Source organism: Hyperolius riggenbachi, chromosome 4 (assembly GCF_040937935.1).
Source record: "Hyperolius riggenbachi isolate aHypRig1 chromosome 4, aHypRig1.pri, whole genome shotgun sequence".
Classification (NCBI taxonomy): domain Eukaryota; kingdom Metazoa; phylum Chordata; class Amphibia; order Anura; family Hyperoliidae; genus Hyperolius; species Hyperolius riggenbachi.
In genome coordinates, this window is record NC_090649.1 from 481,648,287 (window position 1) to 481,675,676 (window position 27,390).

General features: G+C 45.5%; 1 protein-coding gene across 8 annotated transcripts in view; it reads left to right on the top strand.

Moving 5' to 3' along the window:
• The window catches only part of SYT14 (synaptotagmin 14), a 298,006-nt gene that overhangs the window by 172,324 nt on the left and 98,292 nt on the right, over positions 1 to 27,390 (top strand). For all 8 annotated transcript variants that reach the window (XR_011019493.1, XR_011019494.1, XR_011019497.1 and 5 more), the window contains 2 exons: positions 3,168 to 3,620; positions 26,102 to 26,291. Coding sequence is in view for 2 of the 8 variants with exons in the window: in XM_068232991.1 (XP_068089092.1) it covers positions 3,168 to 3,620; positions 26,102 to 26,291 (643 nt within the window). In the remaining 6 variants the exon portion in view is untranslated. The remainder of the gene's footprint in view (positions 1 to 3,167; positions 3,621 to 26,101; positions 26,292 to 27,390) is intronic.

Genomic DNA, 27,390 nt, shown 5'->3' on the forward strand with positions numbered 1-27,390 from the left:
GTAAAATTGGTCTGTGATCTTTCATTTTCAAAAGACTATGGTCTGATGTGTGTATGTGGCCTGACTGTCTTGCTTGATCTTTCATGCATAAGTATTGCCTGAATCACACACCTGAAAAAAAACATGCAGCTATTCTAGTCAGACTTGAGTCAAAGTCAGTGTCGTATGCCCCTGCATCCGAGGTGGGGCCCAGGGCCCCTCTAGGGCCTTCTCAGGGCTGTTTTTGGGGGGACCGGATGGGGTTGCAGCATGAGGAGAGAGCATGGGCACACATGGGCGGGGAGGGGGGACAGTCCCCTCCCCCTCACCTCGGGCGCTCCCTTCCAGCATCTATCAGCAGCGGCAGGCAGGAGCACATACCTTCATGCGTTCCACCGCTGGAGGTTCCTCTAAGTGTCTGATTTTTGCGATAATGGTCCTCCATATCCCTCTCACATCGTCTTCTATTTAACTTGGTGGTATTTCACCCTATGTAAGGCCTGGTGCACACCAAAAACCGCTAGCAGATCCGCAAAACGCTAGCGGATTTTGAAACGCCTTTTCTTATTTTTATGAAGCGTTTCAGCTAGCGTTTTGCGTTTTTTGGGAAGCGTTTTTGGTGTAGTAGATTTCAGATATTGTTACAGTAAAGCTGTTACTGAACAGCTTCTGTAACAAAAACGCCTGGAAAACCGCTCAGAACTGGCGCTTTTCAGAGCGGTTTGCGTTTTTCCTATATTTAACATTGAGGCAGAAACGCCTCCGCAATCCAAAAAATGCCTCAGCCCGGGAGTATGCGTTTTAGCAAAACGCCTCCCGCTCTGGTGTGAACCACCCCATTGAAATACATTACCCTAGCAAACGCGACAAAACCCGCTCGGTGTGCACCAGCCCTCACTGTGTATAAAAAATTAATAAAGTAGTATATCTTTGAAATGGACTTACAACTTGCATGGTACGCAGCACGGGGGTGGTATACCGAGCACACAACAAAACACCTGGCTCAGACTCTCAGCCAGCTGGCAAGGGTACCTGTCTCTAAATATAGCCTCCTGTGCCTCGGAAGAAAGACACCCAGGCTATCAAACCTTACTAACGTGCGGCGATAAATCTTATTACGCAGATTTGTCATCTGGCGTTCTAGACAGGAGCCCATCCACTCACGTAAGCCTTTAACACCCGCCGCCAAGCAGATGAAGCAGTCTGAGGTTAGCACAACAGAAGCAGGAAATTTCCGAACAGATCATACAGCGGATTAATAATAAAAATGTCAAATGTGAGAAAAATAATGAACACTGCCTTATTTGGTGGGGCTAAATCACCAGGAAGATTTAAATACCTCGTAATCAGAGACTGACGTGTGTCTGTGTGTTGTTTTTTTTCTCACCGATTCTCTTTGGTAAATGTCAGGAAGCTTTTCCAGGCATTAAATTGTGTTTAAATATGAATTTCTCTTTTCGTACTGTAAATATCGATCATTTACTAGTCAGTCAAAATGAGAATCACAAAATAAAGGCCAGATGAAATAAATCTAGAATTAAGGGGGAACTCTGCTGTACGATTGGTTGGGACATGTTTTTTTAAACTTCTAACACTTCAAATATTCTCAGTTGGCCCATATGCATTTAACTTTGGGGGGGGGGGGATTTGGCAGAAACAAAGGGGCCCTTAATGCCGATTTGGGTGGTGGGTCTGTCTGGGGTCCCCCCAGGTTAATTTTGCCCGGGGGCCCCATTGTAAATACAACCAGAGATGGACTTTCGAGTAGAAAGCCACTCAAATTCAAAATTGTAATGAAGCTTGATTAAAAAGAACCTGAGGTGGGTTCTAAGAATCCAATTGCATGGTTCTGCATACGATGACCAGCCTCTGTTGCTATACCCTCTCCCCCAGTCTCCCCCCTGCGCTCTGCTATGCCCCATAAATCAATCGACGTGCTGGCGACGGCTGTTTACATGTGAAGTGTCAGTCTGCCGCTCCCCCGCCTCGTCCATAGCGCCGGTCCCCGCCAGCGTCCCTTTCCTCCCCGCTGATTGGAGGGAAGGGACGTGGGCGGGGACCAGCGCTATGGAGGAGGCGGGGGAGCAGCAGACTGACACTTCACATGTAAACAGCCATCACCAGCACGGCGATTGATTTATTTGGGGACAGCAGAGTGCAGAGAGAGGCTGGGGGGAGACGGTATAGCAACAGAGGCTGGTCATTGTATGCAGAACCAGCCTCTGTATGCTAATTGGATTCTTAGAACCCACCTCAGGTTCTCTTTAAGGCAGGTGTGGGCATGGGAGATGAGGGGTTACTTACCCAGAAGTCCGTCGGCTCCTATGCGTATCACTCCATTCGCACGCGACCTATGGGACGCACTTCCTCCTTCAAGCCGGAAGGAGGAAGTGTGGTAGTGAGTCATGGAACGCTTCCCATAGGTCGCGTGCGAGTGGAGTGATACGCATATAAGCCCAACAGACTTTTGGGTAAGTAACCCCTCGTCTCCCATACTCACACCTGCCTTAATCAACCTTCATTACAATTTCGAATTCCAGTAGCTTTTGTACTCGAAAAGCCCATCTCTGAATACAACCAGCCCTGATAGTAGCTTTTATGGTGCATATGGCAAAAGGGCTCTGCTCCGTTCCCCCTGGTTCCTGTGATTTAGCAATGCACATATTATGTTCTAGGTGAAACGCCTGCAATTAGCACACGCCACCACCTTTCTCCCTACCGCTACTAACTGCAAAAAGAGAGAGAAAAAATCCCCAGTTACTGCTTTCACACCTGACATCTACTTCATAATCCTCCATTGATTCAAACTTAGTGCCAATCACGGCGTGAGTCGCAGGTTCCCCAGGTGATGGAGGATGCCCCCGGGCTCTGACAATAATTCGGGGCCTGCTTAATAGTCAAATTTGACATATTCTTCGCTGAAGGGGAAATAAAACTCTATAATATATTCTATGAATTTCTAAAAAGGTTTATTTTCAGGTCTAGCTAAATTGTCTTAGAGTCCTCATGTTGACAAGTCAGGGCAGGTTATTGTTATCTTAATACTTATTTTTTGCTTTTTTTTAGGTGCATTCTTTACAACTTACATGCGTAGACACAGAACCCGTCTTAGGCATTATAACTGATCTGAAAGTAAGTGAAATAAACACATTCATATATCTTTTTCTTCTTCTTCTTCTCCTTGCTAGGATTTGTCAGGCAGAGGATCATCTTCACAGCTTCCCAAGTCTTTTGATGCCGAGCCGGTAGCTAAATACGGCACGTTGGATGTCATTTTTGACTATGATTCGCAGGAGCAGAAACTTCTCGTCACGGTGACAGCCATCACCGACTTGCCCACCTACAACAGGACTGGGAATAGCAACTCCTGGCAGGTCCACCTGGTTCTCTTACCCATGAAGAAGCAGAGGGCCAAAACCGGCCTGCAGAGGGGACCTTGCCCCGTCTTCTCAGAGACCTTCAAGTTTAACCACATTGAATCGGAGATGATTGCAAACTACGCCGTGCGGTTCAGACTGTACCTGGCACGTCGGATGAAGAAGGAGAGGATTGTGGGAGAAAAGGTTTTTTATTTAACAAAACTGAATCTGCAGGGGAAGCTTTCTGTTCCAGTGGTCCTGGAGGCCGCCTACAGCATCTCGGTAAGTACTGAGGGTGACCGTCCCAAAACCGATCTCTTACAGTACATTGGTGGAGACACAAGTTTGAAAGAGAAAATTAAGGACCACACAGAAAAGGTCGTACACCAAAACTGAAGGCCAATTCTTTTTTTTCGTTAAGACACTTCAGCATTTATTAGGTGTGTAATTCTGCTTCCTCAGGTCTATTTGTGTCCATAAAATGGTTGAGCTAGTGGGAGGTGCCTCTCAGTCATGTAAATCAAGTGACTCATGCTGTCAGTGCACATTACTCATCGCTAAAGATCTGAATGGTTGTTCTATGTGCGTGTTCTGTTGTGTAGACTGTGACAACGCAATGGACAGTATGTCCCCATCCATGGCACTGAAAACCAAAGTGTGAATGCAGACCTACTCACATGTTTATGTATACCTTGAGTAAGCCTCTTATGACTGGTTCACACAATGCAGTTTCCCGTCAGATCAACGGGTCGAATTGATCATTTCCAGCATGTCTGATCTGCTCCCAATCGAGATCGGTATTGATTTTGGGATCAGTACAACACAAAATCAGCATAGATCAGACGTGCCGTAAACTATAGATTCAACCGATCTGATGGGAAATTGCATCTTGTGTACCAGTCTTTAAAGTGATCCTCCGGACTAAAAATCTACTCAGCAGAACTGAAAAGGCTTGGTGTTTCTTTAACAGTTTCACAGCATCAGAACTTTGTTTTTCTTACCAAAGCATCATTTTTAGCTGCATTTTTAGCTAAGCTCCACCCATCAAAGAAAACTGCCCGGGCTTTATTTCCCTGATGCTGTGCAAAGCATGATGGGATTTCCTATGTTGTTGTTCACATTGCCTAGCAACTGGGAGGGGTGATCAGCACACAGGACAGTTGGAACTGTGTCTCATGCTCCCTGTCACCTCCTTTCAACCAAAATGATGGCTGCCCCCATGAAATCACAAACATTTGCCTGTTCTTTTAAAACAGGGCAGGTAAGAGATTATATTACCTATCTATTTTAATTAACATAACTAATGTAACTTAATGACAGTGTGTTTGTTAAGGCTGGACTTCCTCTTTAAGCATTTAGTATTTGCATCATTTATCCTCTGTTGCTAGGTGGGCTATCTCTACACAGCGAGTATCTGAATATTTCCTCCTCTCGTCATTTGACACCATTTGACGTGTGTAAGTGGCTTGCAGCAGCACTGAAACATCTGCTAGATCTAGAACACTAAATGTTGTCCAGTGGAAACAATGTATATTTTTACTTTGGATATACCTTAAAAAAATCTGATTAGCCTTTTGGGGACGGACGATAGTAAATCCTTCGCCGCACTTGTGGCTGTTCTAGCCTGATGCGGCGTAGGATTTACGCCACCCGCCGTTTCCGCTCCCGATGTGATCGTGCGAACCCGAGAGGCTGTCATATGACAGCTGGCATCTCCCCTCAGCGATCGGCAGCCATCGTGTATGGCTTCTGATTACGTAATCACTATGATCGCCAGGGCCGGATTTAGGCCTAGGCCATGGCCTAGGGCACCACAGGAGCAAGGGCACCAAAGCAGCAGGCTAAACTGGTGCAGCATTTGTAAGCTTGCCAATGCAGCAATGCAGGGCAATCAGGCTAGCGTCTGACCTCAGTACTCTGCTGCTAGCCGCCTGTGCAGCAGAGATGGAGATGTGTGGAGAAATGAGTGACACTGATGGCTGCTGCGGTGTGTAGGTGAGCTGGCTACCTATACTGAAAGGGGGGTGGGAAAAGGAGGGATTAAGGGAGTCATCTGGCTACCTATACTAGAGGGAAAGGGGGAGGGGTCATCTGGCTACCTATACTGGAGGAAAAGGGGAAGGAGTCATCTGGCTACCTATACTTGAGGGGGTCATCAGGCTACCTATACTGGAGGTAAAGGAGGGAGTGGTCATCTGGATACCTGGGCTGGAGGAAAGAGTCATCAGGCTACCTATACAAGAGGGAAAGGGGGAGGGGTCATCTGGCTATCTATACTGGAGGTAAAGGAGGAAGCGGTCATCTGGATACCTGGGCTGGGGGAAAGAGTCATCAGGCTACCTATACTAGAGGGAAAGAGGAGAGGGGTCATCTGGCTACCTATACTGGAGGAAAAGGGGGAGGAGTCATCTGGCTACCTATACTTGGGGGGGGGGGGTCATCAGGCTACCTATACTGGAGGAAAGGGGGAGGGGTCATCTGGCTACCTATACTGGAGGAAAAGGGGGAGGAGTCATCTGGCTACCTATACTTTGGGGGGGGGGGTCATCGGGCTACCTATACTGGAGGAAAGGGGGAGGGGCCATCTTGCTACCTATACTGAAGGGGGGCGGCTGGTGACAGTGGCCTTGGGCGGAAAAAGAGAAAAAGAGTACAAATCCGGCCCTGATGATCACCAGCGGATGCCCACCAAGCCCCAGCAGGGATCCGGCTGCCGGACCCCCCCCCCCCCCACCCAAAAAAAAAGTGCCTCCCCTCCCCCCGCATGCAAATTTGCCTGGTCCTTAAGGGGGGTTAGGCAGACAGTCCCCAATTATTTAAATTGACTGGGATATTATTCAGAGCACCTTGTATTCCTGAAACGTTTGGAAAAATGGGAGCAGCTCAGGGCTTTTCTAAAAAGTCTTAAAGCAAACCTGAAGCGAAAATAAACTTATGAAAAAATGAATTGTATGTGCAGCAAAGCTGAGAAATAGAACATTAGCAGCAAAGAAAAGAGTCTCATTGTTTTCCGGTACAGGAAGAGTTAAACTTCAGTTATTATCCATGCAAAAGAGCTTCTCTGAGCTATTCGTTCAACTTGGGTCAGATACAGTGCTTTTTTTCTGAATCACTAAACAGGCAAAAAACAGTGAAAAACAGCTTGAGATAAGGTTTCACTGCAGAAAAGTTCAAAGGGTCATTATTTCTGCTTTGTTTTTTAGCTTAAAAGACAGGGTGTGGTTTTAAAACTGCAAAGATGACAGTTTGATGCTATGTTATAAAAGAAAAAGCTGAAAAATAACTGAAAATAACAATACGAGACTTTTTTTTGCTACTAATGTTCTGTTCATTATCTGAACTACACATACAATTCATTATGTCATAGGGTTTTTTCACTTCAGGTTTGCTCTAAAGAGAACCAGAGATGAAGCACCCTCATGTATTTTACCATATATATCAATGGGAACATGACAGTAAACACCTACTCTGCTCTTTGTTTCATTCTTCACTGCTCAGTCTGCTTGTTATCAGCTCTGATAAGAATCCCCAACTGAGCATTCAGTCTAGCTTTGCCCCTAGTGATTATAGCTGAGTCAGTCTTCTGTGATGTCTTTTCAAGCCCAAGTCTGCCCCCTTGTGGCTCTGCTTTCCCGCTATGTATCCTCTTAGCAGGAAATCAGAGCCAGGAGACTCAGCTATAATCACTAGGGGCAAAGCTCAATCAGGGATTCTTATCAGAGCTGATAACAGGCAGATTTAGCAGAGAAGAATAAAACAAAGAGCAGAGTAGGTATTTACTGTCATGTTCCCATTGGTATATATGGTAAAATACATGAGGGTGCTTCGTCTCTGGTTCTCTTTAAATTAGCCTTTAGAGGTTTAAGCCGGATCGACTGTGCAGCACATTTTATCTTATGTTTATTGTCGGCGGCTGAACTCGCACGCGGATCTCCACAATGCCAACACACCATCATTATTCAAATCTCCTGGTGTCCAAGTGCCGGCATCCCCATCATGAAATATTATAACATCTGCAGCGTCTAACAGCCACTACAGATGGATTATCTGGACGCCGTAAATAAAAAATCTCATTATCGTCCCCCTGCAAATAAATCCCGTATTTCAAAAGTCACAAAGCTCATCCTCTGTCAATAAACTGAATCACATTTGCATTTCAAAATGATGTCTGGAGTGAGACTAGCGTGTGACTGATTAGGCGAAAGCAAATAACAGGCGCTCTCATCAGCCTTCAAAGCGGCCGCGGCGCTCCGTCGCAGGCGGGTACCGCTCGCGTCTCTCCTGGAGAAACGCCACTAATGCAATTAGGACTCGACCTGCATTGCTGAAACCTGATAAGGTGATTAACGGAGCAAATTCTCTGCTCGATCATTCCGCCGCAACAAGATGATGATACGCGATAGAGCTGCGCCGCAACGTGTTTCGCCGCGCAGAACATTAAAGACTAAAAATATAATTTCATATCACAGTCCAAAGGTCTGTATACAAAGTGCCTTAAAGTCACTCAGAGCTGAATAAAATAAAAAGTTTTATACATACCTGGGGCTTCCTCCAGCCCCATCTGCTTGGATCGCTTCCACGCCGCGGTCCTCTGCTGCCCGCAGCTTCAGAAACCGGGTCTCTGCACGTCCATCAGTCGGAACCAGTCTGACGTAAGAAACGTGCGCTGTTCGCTTATCTCTCCAGCAGCCGCTGGGGAGATACATAGAGGGAGCACTTGTCCTGCGTAGACTGGCCCCGACTGGCTGAAGTGATGGCACCCGATTCCTGAAGCTCCGGGCAGCGGAGGACGGCGGCGTGGGAGCGATCCAAGCAGATGGGGCTGGAGGAAGCCCCAGGTATGTATAAAACTTTATATTTTATTCAGCTCTGAGTGACTTTAAGGACTTAAAGGACACCCAACCCAGGGTAAAACTAGCTAAGGTAAGTACGGAGGTATGTTCATTCTGGATCAACATACCTTTATGCATTGTCCTTTCCCCTCCTTGTGCCCTCTGGTCCCTGTAATCACTTGTTGAAAAATGGGATTTTTACTAAAGTGAAACTTTCAGACAGGAAGAGGCAGGCTTACCGTATGTTACCTCCCATTCCCTCCTCTTAAAGGAAACTGAGTACAAAGTCACTGGTATCTGGATAACGGTCAACTACACCTACCGTGGTTGTTGAATAGAAACCTGGCTTTGTATCTTTATTTATTGTATTTATAAAGCGCCAACATATTACACAGCACTGAACATTAATTTAGGTTACAGACAGTTATCTTTCCTCTTTTACTAACTATTTTTGCAAACTACAGAGCCAAACTATCTTACTAAATGAGTGCTATTACATTAGTTACCAACAGATCCCAAATCTAATCATCAGGGGATCATTGGGGATATTACTCACCAAAATTTCGACATGGAACCATCCACAGAGTGGTAGGAAACTCTCCCACATCACCACAAAAATAGTTGATCATTTACATTATATCTGAAAAAAGGCAATTACCTCATGGACAATCTATTCCAAGGCTACCAGCTGGCATCTTGAGGGACTGTGGGTGTCTATGATACCTATCTATTGCAGGTTGCTGGTCCTTGTCTGACACGTGATCTTTTTAATGAATTCTGTTTTTTCATTAAAAGAGCTATAATGTTTGCAACATATCTTTTGAGTGTGCGGATCCTTGTGGAATACAGAGATTGTGCTGCCACCGAGTGCTCTGGTGGCTTGGTCGTGAGTGCACTTTAGATGTGGTAAGGGGCGTCCGGCCAGGTATCCTCACTTGACTAAACTCCGACATTATGACAACAGTGGAACATTTGGAGATCCTCTGGTAGAGGAATTTTTTGGGGACAAGGTTTTGGGGAACAGGATGGGGGAGTGTACATGGAATATGGAACAGATACATGGAACAGTCGAAGGGTCATTATGGCGGGACCATCGTGCTAACTCCAGGAAGCAACATCATCACTAGAATTATCCGATATATATTGTCCGCCGTATCGTCTTCTGTCTTGTGCCTTGACAAAGGAGACTCCTGGCTGTCCCAAAACTATTGTCGGTGAACGGTCAGAGTTTGTCCTCCTGGAACATGTCCTTATATTTAGTGGTGGAAGGTTGTGGAGCAGGGAAACGACTAATGTCATGGAGGTGTCAATTGCTGCCCATCTACTAGTTTATGGCTGGGTTTATATGGATCAGGGGAGAAAATAAGGAGAGATATAGCTAAGTACAGTACCAAAGTGGCTTATGCAGGCATGACAGGACGCAGTAAATGAGGGCGCCGAAGAAACTACAGACGTTCAGGTGCAGCCATAGGTGCCTATTGTCATTTTGGACATGCCGACTATGAGGGCACAAAAACTTTAGTGATGCCTGATTTATGTATTGAATTTTTTTTTGGGGGGGAGGGGGGAGTTAAGGTTGGGCGTCGGTCGGGTTTTTTTAAAGGTTAGGTATCGCTTGAGTTCTTTTAGGGCTAGATATCAGTGTGTGTGTGTGGGGGTGGGGGCGGCCTTAAGATTAGACTACGGTGGGTGGGGGTCAATTAGGGTAAGGCTGCAGAAAGGGGTGGTTAGGGTGATTCATCGGCCGGGGGGGGGGGGGGGGGGTTAGGCCTCGATCAGTGGGTGTTGTCAGGTTTAGGCAGGGAGGGTTTTGTGTAAGAATAGGGTTTGGGTTAGATTATGTCAAATATTGGTATCTTTTAGACCGATTTTACAAAATGTGTGTTAGCAATTTGTATGCGTTGCACTCGCCGCATCACACCGCAAAGCACAAAATCACGAACATTTTATCTGTAAGGCACACTAACCTCAGATAAGGCACACTGACCTCAGATAAGGCACACTAACCTCAGATAAGGCACACTAACCTCAGATAAGGCACACTAACCTCAGATAAGGCACACTAACCTCAGATAAGGCACACTGACCTCAGATAAGGTTAGCGCTGTAGTTTGTGCCCACTAAGTGATAAGGCACACTAACCAGCTTAGTGCCGGTTAGTGAATCAAGGCCCAAATGTCTGCTTCCATGAAAGCAAGAAGTAGACACACTGCATATTTATTGCAGGATTTGTATCAGCTGTAACAAAGAAATGTTTTACTTTAAAGGTTATTATGCTGTTGCTTATCTTTTAGAGCAGAGAGGACGTTCTGAGTTCAGGTCCGCTTTAAAGACCATTTGCCACGATTGTATCTGCGCCCGCTGCCCTCCCTCCTCTCAGGGTTTTTACCTCTCTTCTCTCCTGCAGAGTTGTAACCGCTCCTCTGGATTTCATTAACTAAACATCAGAGTGTTCTCTTTAACCCTGTTTATTTCTCATACTTGTCTCCCCATCGCTTATGAATATTGCATGAGGCTTTCACCAGTGCTGATCGCCGCCGTTTAGATGCCGTTGCTTCCAATCTGATTATATTGCGCTCCGTATTTGAGCGTTCATCTTTGCTACGACATCTTTCTTTTCTTCCTTCTTCCCTTTGCACCGTTGTAATCAAATCTCCCTGCCCTACATTCTGATCCATCTTTTATAATTGATTTATGTATGAATAATGTAGTGTCAGATTATGGTACAGCGAAAACACAGGCTGCGGCGCGGCGATTCCGATCTCCGCCAGCTGCTGGGATTGCGCACCCTGAGCTCCCGGCATCTTGCGCCAGATCCTCACGTGGATTTTCCCCGGCTTGCATCGCGGAGATAAAATAATCCAGCTTTGTGGCTCCCACATGTTGTCACACATTTTTTGGGGTCAGCAGCAGGAATCAGGAAAATAGGGGGTAGAAGATGCAGAAATTTGGGTAGAGCGTTACAGCTGATGGGACGTGAAAAACAAGCAAACAAGGAGATAGTTACCTACGGTAGGAGAGGGAATGCTCTCGGTCGTATAGAACCTACCCTCTCCTCTCACGTCCCCCTGATTCTTGCGCTGTCCCCCTCGGTAGCAGTGACTGACCGATCGGTCGAATACAGCTCTATGCCACCTCGGGAAGTGTTCAGGAGCCTGAGTGCTCCTGAAGACAAGCGGCTCCGTACCGCGCCCTTTCTCGCACGCTCACGCATGCACAGTACTAAGCTGCCCGTCTTCCGAAGCCTCCCGCGGTGGGGAACTCAGACAGGGGAGCCAGCTCTGGAACGCATGGGTCGTGAGCAGGGCCGGATTTAGGCCAAGGCTACCTAGGCCATGGTCTAGGGCACCACAGGAGCAAGGGCACCAAAGCAGCAGGCTGAACTTATGCAGCATTTGCAAGCTCTCCTCCCACTTCTCCAGCCCTATCCTCCTCTGTCACTCCCTTCACTGGCTGTCAGTCACACTAAGGATACAATTTAAAATCCCTACTCTCGCCTACAAAGCTCTTCACAACCTGGCTCCTTCCTATCTAAATAAACTTATTTCCAGATACCAACCTACACACAATCTTTGTTCTACTAACAATATCCTCCTGTCTTTCTCTCTGGTCACCTCTTCTCACTTCAGCTTACAAGACTTTTTTCCATCCTCTCCCCTCGTCTGGAACACTCTCCCTCAACACATCCGCCACTCACCCACACTTACCCTTTTTAGGCAATCGGAAACCTCACCTCTTCAGGCAAACATACTCTCCTACCTAGGACACCTCGGCCACTGACCACCATTTATACCATCTCATACACAGCTTCCCTTTACTTACTGACCTATCCCTTAAAGAGACACTGAAGCGAAAAAAAAAATATGATATAGTGAATTGGTTGTGTACTATGAATAATTACTAGATGATTAGCAGCAAAGAAAATATTCTCATATTTTTATTTTCAGGTATATAGTGTTTTTTCTACCATTGCATCATGCTATAATATGTGCAGATTACACAACATTCAGCATTCAAAATGAGCAGTCTGTGCACTAATGACCTCTCCTCTAGCAGAGGAAAAGAAAACAGTTGAGATAATAAAAGTCAGATAACAGCCCTCTCCACGACTAAATTTAGTCAGAGAGTTAATGGCTTGTTTGCATAGAGATAACAACTGGAGTTTCTTAACTCTTCCTGTACTGGAAACAATTAGACTGATGTATCTGACCTTAATGTTTTATTTCTTAGCTGTACTACACATACAAATCATAATATCATCATTTTTTTTTCGCTTCAGTGTCTCTTTAAAGGACCTCTGTCGAGAAAATATTAAATATTAAAGTCTTGTTGGGGGTCACATGATTGCTAACTGCGAGACTATGGGAAAAGCTGAATCATCTTCATATGAGACAATAGCATTAAACCTACTTTTTTTAGCTTTTTAAAACAGAAAATAAAACTGGAAGATTCTAAAAAATGAATACATTTTTCAGGAGTAGGATGGATGAAATTGTTTATCTTCACAGTTTATTTTCAACTTGGATTTTCCATAATGTTCATGTATGTGTTAAAACTTTGTACAGTATTTAGTTTAAATTGCTGTTGCCACTTTGCGATAGATAAGTGACTTTTGGGTTGACGTTTGGGCACTCGGCCTCCAAAAGGTTCGCCACCACTGTCCTAATCTAATGTCCCACCATTGCTAAGTTCATGTAAATTTGTCTCCACCCGTTACCACACCCACATTCTGGTCCATGGCCACACCTATTTTTCGGCCGCACAACGTAATCCTCATATTTTTGGTAAGCTAGCTGCAGTGTGCTGATCTCTGCTGCCTACAGTATGTACAGTATACGCTGTTCTCTAGTGCCTGCACTGTGTGCTGATTTACCTCCAGTGTGTACAGTGTAAGGTGTTACTCTGTGCCTTTACTGATTGTAAACCAGCTGTATTGTATGCTGATCCCTGCTACTTTCAGTATGTACAGTATTAGCTGTAAAGCCTGGTACACACATACAATTTTGATTAGCCAATTTTAGCTCTGTTCATCAAATTCATTGTCTGTTGGCCCACTTACTGCACGGGGGTGGTAAAATTGGGGGTCAGTGATTGACCAATCAAAATTGTATGTGCGTATACATCTTTGATCTATGCCTATACTGATTGTAAATTATCTAAATAAAGGACAGGGGGCTCCATCCAGTATTTCGATGGGCAGGCCCGTTATCTGTAGCTTACACCGCTGCTAAGTTCATGTACAATTGGCCCCACCCATGGCCACGCCCACTCACTGCATGCCCACACCCATTTTTTGCCGCGGCGCCACATATGCTACCCCACCTAGTGCCCACAGGTGCCCCCGATCTCCAAGGACCCTAGGAACGCCCCTGGAGTAAAGTAATGTATGGCTCATTTTACTCAGGAAGAACCATACTTCTTATTTGTATATGTTTACTTATATTTTAAATTTTAAGATTTTCGCAACAGAGGTCCTTTAAACCTTTAGACTGTAAGGCATTTTGTCCAGGACTCTCTTCCCCTTTTGTCTCACAATAATGAGTAATTTGCGGTATGGAATGATCAAGAACAACCCTTTTTTCTGTGAAAAATCTAAATAAAGTGTGTTTACAGTGCCTGACTTTCCTCTACATCCTTCTGAGTGCACAAAAAAAGAAAAAAAAATCAGAATACACAGAATCAAAAAAGTGTTTCAAAACGCGGCAGAGAATCTCAGGGATAAGTGGGGAGGCTGCCTAAGTGTTGTCGCCTGGAACAATTTCTGCAAATCATTTTGGATGGCACTTTGTGTGACAATCGCTGTGTCGGCCGCGCAGCATCCTGTGCTGTACAGCGAGGGGGTGGGGAGGGCGCAAGCGGTACCGCACTGCAGGGACTTCCTCTGAATGCATGCATGAAAAAAGGGCGCCAGGAAAAAAGGGCCCAGCTGGATAACGAAATGGCGTCGGTGGATAACGAAATCCCAATAATGATAAACATCGTTAACGAAATTGGTTAACGATAAATACCGTTTTAAAACAGACGAGCGTTGATAAGGAAAATATATTAACATTAAGAATCGTAACGTAATTCAATAATACAGCTTAACCCAATCCTACTCTTACACAGAACCTTCCCCTGGTGGCGCCTAACACTAAACACATGCCCCCCCCCCCGGTGGTGCCTAACCCTATCCACTGTCCTGGGTGTGTCTAACCCTAACCATTCCCCCGGTGGTGCCTAATCCTATCCACCCATGACCTGACTGCTGTCCAGAAGGCCATCATTGACACCCTCAAGCAAGAGGGTAAGACACAGAAATTTCTGAACAAATAGGCTGTTCCCAGAGTGCTGTATCAAGGCACCTCAGTGGGAAGGAAAAAGTGTGGCAGAAAACGCTGTACAACGAGAAGAGGTGACCGGACCCTGAGGAAGATTGTAGAGAAGGACCGATTCCAGACCTTGGGGGAACTGCGGAAGCAGTGGATTGAGTCTGGAGTAGAAACATCCAGAGACACCGTGTACAGGCGTGTGCAGGAAATGGGCTACAGGTGCCGCATTCCCCAGGTCAAGCCACTTTTGAACCAGAAACAGCGGCAGAAGCTCCTGACCTGGGCTACAGAGAAGCAGCACTGGACTGTTGCTCAGTGGTCCAAAGTACTTTTTTCGGATGAAAGCAACTTTTGCACGTCATTCGGAAATCAAGGTGCGAGAGTCTGGAGGAAGACTGGGGAGAGGAAAATGCCTGAAGTCTAGTGTCAAGTACCCACAGTCAGTGATGGTCTGGGGTGCCATGTCAGCTGCTGGTGTTGGTCCACTGTGTTTTATCAAGGGCAGGGTCAATGCAGCTAGCTATCAGGAGATTTTGGAGCACTTCATGCTTCCATCTGCTGAAAAGCTTTATGGAGATGAAGATTTCATTTTTCAGCACGACCTGGCACCTGCTCACAGTGCTAAAACCACTGGTAAATGGTTTACTGACCATGGTATTACTGTGCTCAATTGGCCTGCCAACTCTCCTGACCTGAACCCCATAGAGAATCTGTGGGAAATTGTGAAGAGAAACTTGAGAGACGCAAGACCCAACGCTCCGGATGAGCTTAAGGCCGCTATCGAAGCATCCTGGGCCTCCATAACACCTGAGCAGTGCCACAGGCTGATTGCCTCCATGCCACGCCGCATTGAAGCAGTCATTTCTGCAAAAGGATTCCCGACCAAGTATTGAGTGCATAACTGAACATATTTATTTGAAGGCTGACTTTTTTTGTTTCTTTTATTGGTCGGATGAAATATGCTAATTTTTTGAGATAGGAATTTGGGGCTTTCATGAGCTGTATGCCAAAATCATCAATATTAAAACAATAAAAGGCTTGAACTACTTCAGTTGTGTGTGTAATGAATCTAAAATATATGAAAGTCTAATGTTTATCAGTACATTACAGAAAATAATGAACTTTATCACAATATGCTAATTTTTTGAGAAGGACCTGAATAGTCCATGAGCACTAAGACTAAGTAAATGTATTAAATTAATATTTAACGAATCTAGTACCATCTGGCCCCCCTCTTCTCCAGGGCCCCATAGCAGTTGCTATGACTGCTATGGCTATTGCTATGCCTCTGCTTTTCTCCTATGTTGCTGTCACTTACAGTAAGCAGTAGAAATCGGACAGAAGTGACAGGTTTTGGACTAGTCCATCTCTTTATAGGGGATTCTCAGCAAGGCTTTTATTCTTTATAAAGATATTTCCTAAAAAGAATTTAAACAATGATGCTGGCCAGCTTCCCTACTCGCTTCACTGTTTTTTGGCAGTTGGACAGAGCAACTGCCATTCACTAAGTGCTTTTGAAAATAAACAAATCCCTGAGAATCCCCTATGAGGAGATGGACTAGTTCAAAACCTGTTGCTTCTGTCAGATTTCTACTACCTACTGTAAGTGACAGCAACATAGGAGAAAAGTAATTTATGGCTCATTTTACTCTGGAAAAAAACATCTATATATATAATAGAGTAAGTGCCTCAACCTTCGAGCAAGAAGAAGAAGTACTTTGCATGAGAAAATTTATGCGTGCTCAAACAATAAGTTTAAGGCCTCTTTTCCACGGACTGTTGAGCTGTGTGCTCAGCAAGCAGTTACCAGGCAGCAGTAAGCAGTTACCAGGCAGCAGCAAGCAGTTACCAGGCAGCAGCAAGCAGTTACCAGGCAGCAGCAAGCAGTTACCAGGCAGCAGCAAGCAGTTACCAGGCAGCAGCAAGCAGTTACCAGGCAGCAGCAAGCTGTTACCAGGCAGTAGTGAGCAGTTGTAAGAGTTTGAGAGGCATTTTACTGCCTATCAACTGTCTGTGGAAAAGAGGCCTACCCTAGCAAGTCTGGCTTTGCAAATCTGGCCTAATTGGCTATTCCTGAGGCAATGCTCACGCAAATTGCTTTTGCATGCCAAACTATGCAGGGTCAAAAAAACAATAAAGCGGTCACCCTGCTGCATGCCAGTGATGAGCGAACATTTTTACAGAATTTTCGCCTAATTTCGTTTTGACAGGCAAATTTTCCATCTAATTTTTTCGCGTTAATTTTCGCCTAATGCCAGTCATTTTCGTGTTACTTGCGTATTATTGCGGACATTTTCCGCATAAGGGCATTAGCGTCTGCATTCAGAGAAGTTTCTTGCGCATTATTGCGGACATTTTTCGGTATAAACGTCCGCATAGACTGAATTTCCATGCGGATTATTGTGGACATTTTTCTGCATAAGGGCATAAGCATCCGCATACAATGAATTTTCGAAAACGCAAATATTTCTGAAGATTTGCGTGAAAATTTGCCAAAAACGAAAACGGGATTTTCGATGCGAAAATGACTTAGGTGAAAATTCGCAAGCAACACTGCTACATGCTACATTAGCACTATCCAGGAGCGCCACAGGGAGGATTCCCAATGCCCCCTTTTTATACAACCGGGGGACCGCGGGGTCCCAGGCACTCTCACTGCCTGGGAACCACAGCAGCACCCCGGAGGGGAAGGCTGGGTGGCGCAGGCGACCCCCTTCCAAGCGTGGTCAGCGCCGGGGAGAGCCTTCCGCACCCACCTCCCAATATTAAAAACAGGCACTTACCTTAACGTCCATTGCGTTCTGCTACATGCGCATTAACTTGGGGGCACCACATGAGAAAGGAGTGAAGCATGGGTCACCCTAAGCTTTAGCACTCAGGGCTGGCTCACATACAACACTCCGGGGGTGGGGTGGGGGGGGGAGGACAGGTGCAGACAACTAACTCCAGGGCTCACACCACCGGAGCAAGCCATCCACCACCTGCCTCCAAAGGATACAAACTGCAAAAAATGCTTTCCATGAGAAAATTAATGCGCATGTAGCAGAACGCAATGGACGTTAAGGTAAGTGCCTGTTTTTAATATTGGGAGGTGGGTGCGGACGGCTCTCCCTGGCGCTGGCCACGCTTAGGGGGGTCGGCTGCGCCACCCAGCTTCCCCCTCTGGGGTGCCGCTGTGGTTCCCAGGCAGTGAGAGAGCCTGGGACCCCGCGGTCCCCCCTGGTTGTATAAAAAGGGGGTATTGGAAAGCCTCCCAGTGGCGCTCCTGGATAGTGCTAATGTGGCATGAACTAATTCCCGCAGGGGGACCGCTTTGTGGTATTCGTTTTTTGACCCTGCATAGTTTGGCATGCGAAAGCAAATGCATATTTGCATGAGCATTGCCTCATGAATAGCCAATTAGGCCAGATTTGGAAAGCCAGACTTGCTAGGGTTAAACTTGGTGTTTGAGCACGCATACATTTTCTAATGGAAAGCCTAAAGGTGGGTACACACATCAGATAAAAGTCTTTGGAAAATGAAAGATCACAGACCAATGTTATCCCCTTCCATGTAGTTTGAGAGCCATACCTACACAGTTTATTCTATTGAGCTGAACTCCCCATCAGATAACATTTTTTGCAAGATGCTGCACACACAGATGCTGTACACATGCAACAGATCAGTATCTGCAAAAGATCTGTTCCTGCAAAAAAATCAGTTTCTGCAAAATGCATTTATAGTCTATATCTGCAGATCTCATGCTGGGCATACACGGTATGTTTTCTACCATGTAATCGAGCCGTGTCCGATACCCTGCCGGATCGATTCTGCGCTTGATACCGGCGGGCAGGACAAAAGAAGAAACAAGTGGAAAATAAGAAAGCGCTCGCGGGGACGAGCGGGAATCGATCCGGGCGCCCGCGGGGACGAGCGGGAATCGAGCCAGCGGCTCGATTACACGGTAGAAAACATACCATGTATACCCAGCACAATACACACCTTGTTTGACGGATATTCATCTGCAGATCAGACAATCATCTGCAGATCCAAAGATCCATCCTGGTGGATCTGATCTGCAGATGAAGTCCGTTAAACAAGGTGTGTATGAGATCTGCAGATATAGACTATGAATGTATTTTGCAGAAACGGATCTTTTGCAGGAACAGATCTTTTGCAGATACTGATCTGTTGCATGTGTACAGCATCTGTGTGTGCAGCATCTTGCAAAGATTTCTGTCTGATGGGGAGTTCAGCTCCATAGAATAGACTGTGTAGAGTATGGCTCTCATACTACACGGAAGGGGGTAAAATTGGTCTGTGATCTTTGATTTTCCAAAGACTTTTATCTGATGTGTGTACCCACCTTTATTCTTCTTGTTTCAAGGTTGAGGCACGTACTCTATTAGATAGATCGAAGATGCGGCGTATGCTATGACGCGGGTCGGCTAGTACTTCTTATTTGTTTATAACACATATTTTAAATTTTACAGTTTTTCGCCATAGTGCCCCTTTAAGGACTTGTGGACAGAGGCTTGTCTGCAAAATTGCTTCTTGTGCCTGTTTGATTGTTGGCCAGTCAGTGGTGAGATACTGATCAATGGACATTTGTAGCCCAGCATGAGGCAGTCAGCAGATGTGAGGATGACACACTGGGCATCCTCTTCTCAAGCCTTTGAGGACAATGTCATTGCTACACTGAGGGACCCAACTCAGGTTGTCACCTAAGGCAACTGCCCTTGTGGCTTTCCTTTTAATCTAACCTTTTCTGTCCCTCGTTAAGTGGCAGCCACAGCACAATATCCCCAGCATGAATTATGTAATACTGAAGGAATTATCACTCACGTCTTCTCTCTCCCCCTCTTGCTGCCTTTTTGACAACCTCTTGAGATCCAGCCCTCTGCAGCTCTATCCCTTATTAAACCCACAAAGCCTTTATACTCTGCGAGTAGAATGAGGTTTTAGTGACAGGTCGCTTTCTAATCTGAACATGTCGGCAGCCAGGCAGTGGTGGCCACATCAAATGAAAGCCACCTCTGAATAATGGATGGGAAATGTTGATGGGGGGATTGTAGCAGCACCCTGTGGACGGGTCTTTGTTCCTGAGCTGCACACCCACCTGAGAGTACAATGGATTGTCTTGCATCAAGGAGCACTGCAAGGTAGGAGAAATTCACATTTATTAAGATAATAAAACCGGGTAGTTAACTCATTCCCAGGTGTCCTAATGGTGAAATCGTATCCCCTTGCTTAAAGAGGAACTCCAGTGAAAATAATGTAATAAAAAAGTGCTTCATTTTTACAATAATTATTTATACATGATTTAGTCAGTGTTTTCCCATTGTGAAAGCTTTCCTCTCCCTGATTTACATTCTGACATTTATCACATGGTGACATTTTTACTGCTGGCAGGTGATGTCAGTAGAAGTAGCTGCTGCTTGCTTTTTTGGCCGTTGGAAACAGCTGCAAACAGCTATTTCCCACAATGCAACAAGGTTCACAGACAGGAAACTGCCAGGACCATGGTCCTCAGAGTTTCCTGTTGGAGGGGTTTCACCACAATATCAGCCATACAGAGCCCCCTGATGATCCATTTGTGAAAAGGAATAGATTTCTCATGTAAAAGGGGGTATCAGCCACTGATTGGGATGAAGTTTAATTCTTGGTCACAGTTTCTATTTAAATGACCCCAATAGTAAAAATGTTAAATACATGTAAACACATACAAATAAGAAGTACATTTCTTCCAGAGTAAAATGAGCCATAAATTACTTTTCTCCTATGTTGCTGTCACTTACAGTAAGTAGTAGAAATCTGACATTACCGACAGGTTTTGGACTAGTCCATCTCCTCATGGGGGGGGGGGGGGGTTTAGGGTTTTCTTTATTTTCAAAGGCACTTAGTGAATGGCAGTTGCTCTGCCCAACTGCCAAAAACGTGTGAAGTGATCAGGGAGGCTGGTGAGCATCTTTGTATAAAGGCCATGCCAAGAATCACCTATGAAGAGATGGACTAGCCCAAAACCTGTTGGTTCTGTCAGATTTTTACTCCCTACTGTAAGTGACAGCAACATAGGAGAAAAGTAATGTATGGCTCATTTTGCTCTGGGAGAAACTTACTTCTTAGTTGTCTGTGTTTACACGTATTTTTTAGTATTACATTTTTTCGCGATAGTAATCCCTTAAGGGGGCCATACGTCTAGCAATTTTACAGCCTGATTGACCATCCGATTCGATTAGTCTATCGAATCGGATGTAAATCGGTACCGCAACATGTCTCCTCAATCAATGTTTCCATCAATTTTGGGCCAAAATCAGTTACATAGTTATTTGGGTTGAAAAAAAACTTACGTCCATCGAGTTCAACCAGTACAAAGTACAACACCAGCCTGCTCCCTCACATATCCCTGTTGATCCAGAGCAAGGCGAAAAAACCCTTACAAGGCATGGTCCCATTAGCCCCAAAAGTGAAAAAATTCCTTCCCGACTCCAGATGGCAATCGGATAACATCCCTGGATCAACATCATTGGGCATTACCTAGTAATTGTAGCCATGGATGTCTTTCAACGTAAGGAAAGCATCTAAATGCAGGTATAGAGTTTGCCATAACGACTTCCTGTGGCAATGCATTCCACATCTTAATCACTCTTACTGTAAAGAACCATTTCCTAAATAAATGGCTGTAACGTTTTTCCTCAAATGGCAGATCATGTCCTCTAGTCCTCGGGTAATGTTAGGCTCCCCCTGTCTTTTTACCTTATCTTGTCCACCTATTAAGACTTTACCCTCCCTCCTCCCCCCAGATCCTAGTTTAAAATCTCCTTCAACCGTTTAGCCATCTTCTCCCCCAAAGTCGTCGATCAGGTGGCAGTAACGGCATTCGATATTGAGAGTAGCGACGTACTTGATGAACCCCCATTCCCTCTCCCCCCAAGTGTAAAATGTCTCCCCAGTGCACCTGTCCCGCTGACCCCCCACCCCCCGTTACTGAGTGCCTGTACTACGTGGCACCAGGCACGTGTGTGATGGCACACAAGTACCACGTGGTACAGCACTTTCAGTGGATCATAACAGTTAATGCCCTTGTCCTCCACAGATTGTGAATCGGTTTCATAGTGAAATCGATTCAAAATCTATTTGCAGTGTAGACAGCCAATAGATCCCTCTTTGATCAGATTTGATCACAGAGGGATCTGTCTGCTGGTCGATCTGGTGGCAATCGACCAGTGTATGGCAGCTTTAAGAGCAATAGCACAGAGGAATGCAACCAATATGATTGATACATACAGGATTTCTAGCACTTCACAAGGATATTGAAAGATAAGCTATCCACCTCACTATTCAGATGCTCTGTCACCAGATAGCCAGGGTACAGATCCCTGTCTCACTCTCTCTCAATTTCAAAGACATTCCTGCTGAGTTTTATGTTGTTGTGCTGCTGATGAAGTTCAGTGTGAGGCAAAGCTGCAGAGTGTGATGTGATGCATGTATTTTAGTGTTCTCTGCAAAGACTCTGGGCAGTGAAACCGTTAACTGCAAACTCTCCTGCTCTGTGAAGAGGTCGGGACATTTGACCTGTGCCCTGTGATGCCGTGACAGAGGCTGCAAGTCGTTAGTGCCACGGAGAAACCGTGACACTTGGCGGGTCTGCAAGTGTAGCCACAAAAACACCTGACCTGAAGTATTGTCCCCTGTATCGGAGGAAGGGAAGGTTAGTAGTTGGGGGCCCCCCACAGCTCTGGGCCCCTCTGGGATCGCAGGAGCTGCTCCCCTCTATTTACGCCCCTGGAAATTACCAATTGTACATACATACATATAGATGCTTCTCTTAGGTCCCGTTTCCACTGTGGCGGCACGTGTCTGCGAGATCTGAATCCCTGTCGATATGCACAGCCATGGGTTTCGATGCTGACGAGATTTTATGCTGTACACCGACTGTTTTTCCCCCGCATGCAAATCCGGATGCAGCTTATTGACTTCAATAGGCTGAAAAAGCGCATCCCAAATCGCATGTGGGGAATCGGAGGGGAGCGAGAGCAGTGGAAACGAACATATAGATGCGAAATATTTACCACTGGAGATGGTCTATCAAGATTATCTTGGGTGAAAATCTAGTATTAGTACAGCTATCCCACTGGCATCTGGCTACCTATATTGAGGGAATGATGACTACTTATACTGGGGGGCTGCCTATACTGAGGGGGATCTGCCTACCTATACTGGTGGGCATCAGGCTACAAATTCCGTGTCGGACTCTGGCTACCTACACTGGGGGGATGTGGCTACCATTACTGGAGAGGGCGCACTCTGGAATCCCTGCCTCTAGTCTTGGAGAACAACGTTCCGCCTATGCCTGGTGCAGTGTGGGACTGGGAGCTGGAAAAGCTGAGGACATCCACTTGCTGGCCAAGCAGCAGTAATCAGGTGGTGCTCCTCACAGTGAAGACTTGCTGCAGGTTTCTATTGGGAGTGATAACGCAGGGTTACTGCTGCTTGGCCAGCAGGTGGATTTCCTCAGTTTTTCCACCTCCCAGTCCCACACTGGCCTGGTGGAAACCCACTCAAACACGGGTGAACCAGGGACAGATTTCTGGAAAGGCCACAGAGGCCCGGGCCTTGGGTGGCTGCAGCCTAAGTGGCCACCTGGACATTGAAAAGAAGGGTTGCTACATATGAAAGAGGCTGAAATGGGGAGCACACGAAGAAGGGAAACTGATGCTCAGGGGAGCTGCACATGAAATAGAGGGTGTGCAGTACATGGATGTTACACATGGAGGAGGGGCTGCACATGGAATAGGTAATATGTTGCTGTACATGGATGATACACATGGAAGAGGGGGCTGCACATGGAATGGGAGGGGCTGCTGTACATGGATGATACACATGGAATAGGGGGCTGCACATGGAATGGGAGGGGGCTGCTGCACATGGATGATACACATGGAAGAGAGGGCTGCACATGGAATGGGAGGAGTTGCTGTACATGGATGTTACACATGGAGGAGGGGCTGCACATGGAATGGGAGGGGCTCTGCTGCACAAGAAAGGGGAGCCATACTTGGACTAGGGGCACAAGAAGTATAAATCCGGCCTTGGGGAGAACATACAAACTCCATGCAGATAATGCCACCCTGCTGCCCCATTTCCTATTCTACTCATTAAGAAACAGGAGGACAGACTCGGGCTTTGAGCGGTAATTAACATTGGAGTCAGGCGTCCGCGGCCGGTTACACCGGTCTCCCGCTGTGAACAATGGCACTCTAGATGGACCACTTGGTCTGCGGCTGCTATCATCCTCCCATGATTATATGTCTTTAAAACCCCTGAAAATCCTGCCAAAGTGTCTCAGCAAGAAGCTGGCTGTTTCCTGGCATACTAATGATGTTTGTGAGCCTGGAAAACAACAAGCAACAATGCTGCTGGATGGCAGGATTTATTGCATAGCGAGGGTTATTGTCATACCTGCTGTGACTGACACCTCCTCTTCTCTGCCTGCCTAAATTAGTGTCAAATCATAGACGGGAGCAGGTTGTTCAGCGAGCATCTCGTCTCGTGTCTCACAATAGCGTTAGAACTTGTCCAGGCGGCATGGAGACGAGGCGCACGGGAGACGAATGCCAAGATCTAGAGGTGTTTGTGCAGGAAACGGAGTGTTCAGGATCGGCTGATAATACTCATCTGGCTGGGAGAAGGGTCTGACTTCCCAAGTTGTCTTCACTGGCAAGGCACCTGATTGGCCGGATAACTTGGAACTGCTCACAGAGCAAATTAAGCACAACTGAACTAGTGGCGTAGCTACAATTCATGAGGCCCCCCCAGCGGAACTTTGATGGGACCCCCCAGTGCCCTTCTAATGCTACGTACACACATCAGACCATAGTCTTTGGAAAATGAAAGATCACAGACCAATCTTACCACCTTTCATGTAGTATGAGAGCCACACCTACACAGTCTATTCTATGGAGCTGAACTCCCCATCAGATAGAAATTTTTGCAAGATGCTGCACACAAAGATGCTGTACACATGCAACACATCAGTATCTGCAAAAGATCTGTTCCTGCCAAAGATCCGTTCCTGCAAATTGCATTCATAGTCTATGAGATCTGCAGATCATCATACACACCTTGTTTAACTGACATTCATCTGCAGATCAGACAATCATCTGCAGATCTGAAAATCCATCCTGGTGGATCTGATCTGCAGATGAATGTCTATTAAAGTGAACCTAAAGTCTGCCCAAAAAAATCACCTGGGGCTTCCCTCAGCCCCCTGCAGCCGATCGGTGCCCTCGCAGCTCCGCTCCGATGGTCCAGGACCCGCCGGCGAACACTTCCGGTTTGGCCGTCACCGGCCGACAGGCATGGGAATGCGAGTGATTCTTTGCGTTCCCAGCCTGTATATCGCCCCCTATGCTGCTATTGCGGCCTCCTGTTAAAGTTGACCTGTAACTTAACCACTTTATCCACAAGTCAGTAGATATACGTCCTCTGTGACGTCATCTAAGCCACAAGTCAGTAGATATATGTCTTGTAGCAGAAGCAGTGCTGTGCAGGGTTGGGCTTACGCCTGTGCACATTTCTGGCACTATCTGATGCAGCACTAATTGGTGAAGGGGAATATATGTTTCCTGAGCTAATGAGATTGATTTTTACTATTAAAAAATACTTTTATTTTCTCATTTCATAGTGAAGAATACACTCTGTAGCATTATTTCAGAATCAAATATCTTCACCATAAATTGTGACCGGAACATCATCTAAGTTTTGTGATAAGCAGTAAGAATAGCCAAACAAAATTTGTGTTTTTTATCTACAGTAGCACTTTTTATTTTTAAACTGGAATTGGTAAAACAGAAATAAATGTTTTTTTCTATTTTTTTCTTTGTTTTCCCATTAAAATTCATAGAAAACAAAATTGTTGGAGGGAAAAAAATAGCATACTATGAAAGCCTAGTTTGTCTTGGATAAAAACAATATATATTTCATTTCTGTGTCGTAAGTAGGGATAAAGTTATTACTGATTAAATAAGGACTTAGCTAAACTGTCAAAACTGCTCTGGTCCATAAGTGGGAAAAAAGGTCTGGATGCGAAGTGGTTAAAGAAACAAAAAATCAGATACTTACCTCAGGAGGGGGAAGCTTCTGGATCCTAAAGAGGCTTACCCCTACTCCTACATCAGCCCAGTACAGCGCTGCCACCCCAGAAAACGGGTGTGGTTATAGACAATGGCAGTCGGTGCTGTCTGCTCTCTTTTCATGTCTTCCAGCAGTAAAGATGATGACTTGCAGGCTCATTGTGGATCAAACTATATGAAAAAATTACATGTCGAATATCAATCATTTCTTGCTCTCTCTTATATTTTCTAACTTCTTACTGTAATGTATTGATTTATTTTTTTCCCCTTTTCACTAAAGTACCTCTTTAATGGCATTCTTTTACATAGTGATGGATATATTGATGATACTGTATATAAAATATAGATCTATGTACTGTAGTGGAGTTTCCCTTTAAGGCAGAGTTTGATAGACAGCTGTCCTCTCTCTGGGCTACAAATCCTTTTCCCCGCACTCAGCTTAGGAGGATCAGGCGGGTGTTATTCCTGCGCTGGGATCTCTGAGAATGTCTGTTTTGCGGTTTCAGGGCTGCGATTCCCAGATGAGCATGTCAGAGGTGTCAGGAATGGAGAGTTCGTCTTCCTGTCAATCACTGGTCCACAACACAGCTCCCGAGATCCTCATCGGCCTGCTTTATAACGCCACCACGGGCAGGCTATCCGCAGAAGTGATAAAAGGCAGCCACTTCAAAAACCTGTCATCCAACAGACCGCCAGGTGAGTGAAGCGCTCTCCCATTTCCTCCTCCTTAATGAGTTCCAGTGACAGGAGAGCCGGAGTCTTCTCATGCCACGTCGAGGACCAGTAACCGGCCAAGAACCTTCTCATTTACCTGTCGCGCCTCAATTAAATGTGATGGTTTGTTCCGTAACACAGAGCCAGCTTGTGAATCTGCCCGTTAGAAAAACTCAGATTCTTTCTTTTTTTTTTTTCAAACCAAACAACTGCAGAGAAAACTGAAGCAAAATGGAGCCGTTGCTCAGGGCAACCAATCAGAATAGTCGTTGTGCTGCACTGGTGAAACCTGAATGGTTGCTCTGGGCAACAAAGCTCTGATGAGGTAACAGGAAGTCCCCTGAAACTGCTTTTTCCACATCCTGTTTTCAGCAGCATCCTACAATATACTGCCAGGTTCTGCTGCTGAGTGCAGTCTGCTGCTTGGGGAACCACTAGGGCCCAATAACAATTCAATTCCCTGAATGATAAACTGTAGCAAGCTATTGGAAAGGATTGTTGGGGCCCACCAACAGAGGGCAAAATGATATGCAATCTATAGACTAAAAGAACAGTTGATCGTTTGTATCGTTAATGCGCACCTTTAAATTTAAAGCATTACGTTTGATAGCGATAGTTTTAGGTTGAAATATTTTTTCAGACTCACAGTGGCATTGAACAGGCATGGTTCATGCTGAATATCCAGTTCTTGGGCAGTATTCATAAGGAGAAGAAAGAAACATTATTTTCTTAAAGGGACACATCCCCAATAAAAAGATAAAAAATATATACAGCATATAAGAACAAATATTTAAAGAGAGGAAGGAAGGAAAAAAAGTACCTCTATAGGTGGCCACACACGATACAATAAAATGATCCGATTTTACGGCAATTCGATGAAAACGATCGGATCTCCCGGAAAAATCGAAAGCTTTTTTTCTTCATTCGACTGAAAAATCCGATCGGATTTCCCGTTTGCTTCGATTTTTATCGATCCGGAATGCCAGATGTTTTTCTTCAATCTTTCTAAAGATTGTATGGTGTGTGTTAGGCTACATACACACTTGAGATAAAAGTCTTTGGAAAAGGCAAGATCACAGAC